The 4,028-nt window shown below is 33.5% G+C and overlaps 1 protein-coding gene across 1 annotated transcript; it reads right to left on the reverse strand.

Moving 5' to 3' along the window:
* Window positions 1–597: 597 nt before the first annotated feature.
* LOC141830547 (glutathione S-transferase T3-like) lies at window positions 598–1,182 on the reverse strand. The gene has a single exon (XM_074717957.1). The coding sequence runs from the start codon at window positions 1,180–1,182 to the stop codon at window positions 598–600; it is 585 nt and encodes a 194-aa protein (XP_074574058.1).
* Between the last annotated feature and the right edge of the window lie 2,846 nt (window positions 1,183–4,028).

The following is a 4,028-nucleotide window of genomic DNA, read 5'->3' on the forward strand; positions in this document are numbered from 1 at the left end:
AGTTGGAACGACTAGTTTCAACGATTAGTTTACAATGGCTAGTTTGTAACGTTTAGTTTGTAACAGTTAGTTTTTAACGGCTAGTTGCAACAGTTAGTTTCCAACTGCTAGTTTACAATGATTATTTTATAAAATTATAATAATTAAAAATCACATTAATCGAAATGAGAAATACAATAATTAAAAATTACAATCACTCAAAAATACACTAATATTAGAAAATGAATATTGAGTAAACAATTTAGATATTCCATCTCGACCTAATATCCTGGCATAGACATTAATGTATGATAAGTTTCTCCTTTGTCATCTGCGAGGTGTCTTTGTTCAATATTTTGTACTCTTTCAACTTCAAGTAACGATTCTTAGCTTCAGATTTGGACAATGCAGCTTTTGCCTTAATCTCCTCTACTTCGAGTTGTTTTTGCTTGAGATCGACTTCGGACTTCTTCACACTTGTGTACTCAGTGAACTTTACGAAAATATTATTATAGTTTATTGTCAGATCCTCCATGGTCGATTTTACTTTCTCTTTTCCCTTTCTTTTTGCTGCCTTCTGTCCCATTGGACGAGTATCTTCATCATCCAGGTCTATACTCACATTTTGTTGGAAGAGGTGTTGCTTGCTCCTGACTCTGAGGTCCTCATCTTCTTTATGGCCACAAAGTGATCAGCAGACTGTGGAGTAAACATTGGATGGTCTTTGACAATTCTCCATACATGCTCAAGATTGAATGCAACGCCATTATTTTCGGATTGATATTTTTCGTACGCAAACCTCAATATATCTTCATCACTGTGACCATTTCGATATGAATTGTAAACACTATTATAATTTACATTGAATTGATATACCTTCTTTTGAATTGTATTATGCCAATGTGACCATATAACATTTGCACTTCTGGTCTTTGAACCTGAGGGACGATTCTCATTGTAGTAGCTTGCAACATGTCCCCCAAAAGCATTCGCCTTTTGATCATTGTCGATTATTGGATCATCACTGATAGTGACAAAACTTCTCGCTAAGACCTCGTCTTCAACCTTTATCCAACTTAAACGCTTTCTTGTACCCTCAGCATTTGAAACCACTTTTTCAAAATTGACCACCTCAATTGGGGATTCCCGATCAGAAAGTTGAGTCTCCGGGATAAAAGTTAGAGTTGCAGGTTCATTCGACATTGGAGAAGTGAAAGACATACTAGTAATGTGTGGGGTACCATATCCATGAACAACCGACGGCGTGAAATACGAATGTCTCATATTTTGTCAATATTCGACTGGAAGTGGTTGATATGGATTTCGAGGGGCATAATTCGGATGATTCAAAGAATTTCCAAAACCTTAGAAATTTTGAAGATTTTGTAGAGGAAATGACATATTTGAAAATGGATATGGGTATTGATAATTTGGTGGAATTTATGGATTTTGGGAAGATGAATATTCTTGCGAGTTGTTTGTAAATTCAAGAAATTTATAAAAAAAACCCTATTATTTTCATCCATTTTGAATAGAAAATAAGATTGTAGGGACTTTAAAAAAATAGATGGGGAGAATATTTAGAGAGTAGAATTGGAGAGTATAGTGAGTTAGAATAAAAAAATATGTACACATTGGTAGATATTTATAGACAAAATTTTGAACTAGTCGTTAAAAAATAACCATTAAAAATAGTCATTAAAAAACTAACTGTTTTATTTAATTTTTAATTTTAAAACTTATAATTTTTTAATAAAAATTAAAACTAACCGTTAATAGTCGTTAAAACTAACCGTTTAATAAATATATTTAAAAAATAAAAAATTAAAAAAAACATGCGGGGGTGGGCCAGGCTAGCCCACCCCGTAGCACTTTAACGCGTTCAAAGTATTGAACGCGTTAAAGTGTTTTAACACCCCACATTGGCGTGGGGCGTTATAACACGTGCGTTGAACGCACGTTGGGGATGGCCTAATGTCACTATAATAATGAAATTTACTAAAGCTAGAGTTAAGGACACTCTACTTTTATATTTTCGCTATTTTTGTTTTTATAATTTAGGTGTTTGATTAATTCTAGAGGTAGACAGTGTCTTGACCACAAAATATGTTGGTGTAAGGAGCACTAGATGATCAAACCTAAGTTTTGATAATGACAAAGGTTTTAAGTTAAGTTTGTGAAGTGGACTAACAAGCTCAACTAAGTATGTTAGGTAGCATAGAAAAGTCCTAGTTGAGGCTAGGCAAAGAAAGTCCTTGTTATAACTAGGCAAGGAAGACTTGATTTGGAGGACTGGACAAGAAAATCTTAGTCAGGGGAATTGTGCAAAGAAAACTTAGTTTGGAGGATTAGGCAAAGAAGTCCTGATCAAGAAGATTGGACAAAAAGTCTTGACAAATTAGAGCACCAGATGGGAAAGTCTAGGCAAATTTGGAGGATTGGACGTACGTCTAATAGAGAAAGTCCTGGGGGTCGAAGAGCAAAGCTGAGCAAAAGTCCAACAAGTCTGGAGGATTCGATTGACAAAAGTTAACTTCTTTTGAGTGGAGTGGGTGGGGACGCGTTCTCGAGAAGGGAACTAGACCAAATAGTTTGCTAAAACTGTTACTTTCTTAATTATACTTTATTTTTGTACTAACTTGTGATACAGGAAAGGAGTGTCTAGACTTTTGTTCTGAGCGACCTTATCTAGATCCAAGCGATCGGACGATCCAGACACTTGGAAAAGATCTAGGCATTTGGACGTCAGTCGAACGCGCCAGCGAGGCGGATGAAGTGGCAGAATCCCAATAGTTGGGACACCTCAGCCTCTAGGAGCTCAGAGAGGCTTCAGATGCCCGTATAAGGATAAGGTGTTGCGGAATCAAAGTTGATCTAATAATCTCCATGTTAGCATCCAAGCATCCGGAAGGGATACAGGTGCTCGAAAGATATCGAGTCGGCGTCGGAAGTGGATTGATGGGATGACGTGGAGACGTTCGGAAGGACTTCCAGGAGTTCGGATCAGCCTTATAAGCAACTGCAAGGGAAAACCCTAATATGAACTTACTACACTACTACGACGACTTCTTGCGCACAAATAACTGATCCAGTACGTCGTCATAATATCGAAGAGCTGCACCGACATCGACATTCTAGTTTTCATCTTCTAAGTTAGTAATCGTCACATTGTTGCTTTTGTATTTAACATTTTAGGACGGTAAGGATTTACCGATTTTTAACCGATTTTGTCGTAAGAGTGGAGTTTTTATAGTGGATTGCCTGTCAGAAATAATCAAGGATCATGAGTCTTAGAGTAGCAGGCTGTGGTTGTAAACCAAGTAAACAAAAATGTATTCATCCTTTATTTTCTATTGCAATTTTTGTTTACGTTGTTTTACATATGATTTATTGAATGAGTGAAAAGGTGATAAAATATTATTCATTCTCTTCCCCTCTAGTGTTCTAACTCGATTTTACAAAATAAAAATTTGAAATCCAACTCTTTTGCTCTGTTGTAGATTTTCTTTTTGATAGATTCAAGTAAAAGAAAAAATAAAGCATACAAAACACAAGATAAAGGGTAAAAAAAATATTCTTAATTTTTTATTAATGATCTAATTTGTATGATTCAATTAATTCTAAAAAGTAATTGGATTCGATTAAATGCTATTCCTTTTTTTATTAATCATCAAAGAGAGCTATTTTTCCCACCCCTAACATCTCACCCCTCCTCCCACTTCCTTTCTCTCCCATTCTAATGACATTTCTATCCTCTTCTTTTTATTTTTTTATTTTTTATTTTTTAAAATTTATTTAGTTTTATTTTTAAATTAATTTTATTTAAAAATAACTCTCATATATTTTTAATTTTATTTAGTTTTATTTTTTAATTAATTTAATTTATTATTTTTTTCATCAATATTTTTTTTCAATTTTATTTAATTTTTATTTAGTTTTATTTTTTAATCAATTTTGTTTATTATTTTTTATCAATACTTTATTTTTAAAAATTTATATAAATTTTATTTAGTTTTATTTTTAATCAATTTTGTTTATTATATTTTTTC

The sequence above is a fragment of the Curcuma longa genome, chromosome 6 (assembly GCF_044706935.1).
Source record: "Curcuma longa cultivar G26 ecotype Majalengka, Jawa Barat chromosome 6, ITB_CL_G26_1.1, whole genome shotgun sequence".
In the NCBI taxonomy this organism is placed as follows: domain Eukaryota; kingdom Viridiplantae; phylum Streptophyta; class Magnoliopsida; order Zingiberales; family Zingiberaceae; genus Curcuma; species Curcuma longa.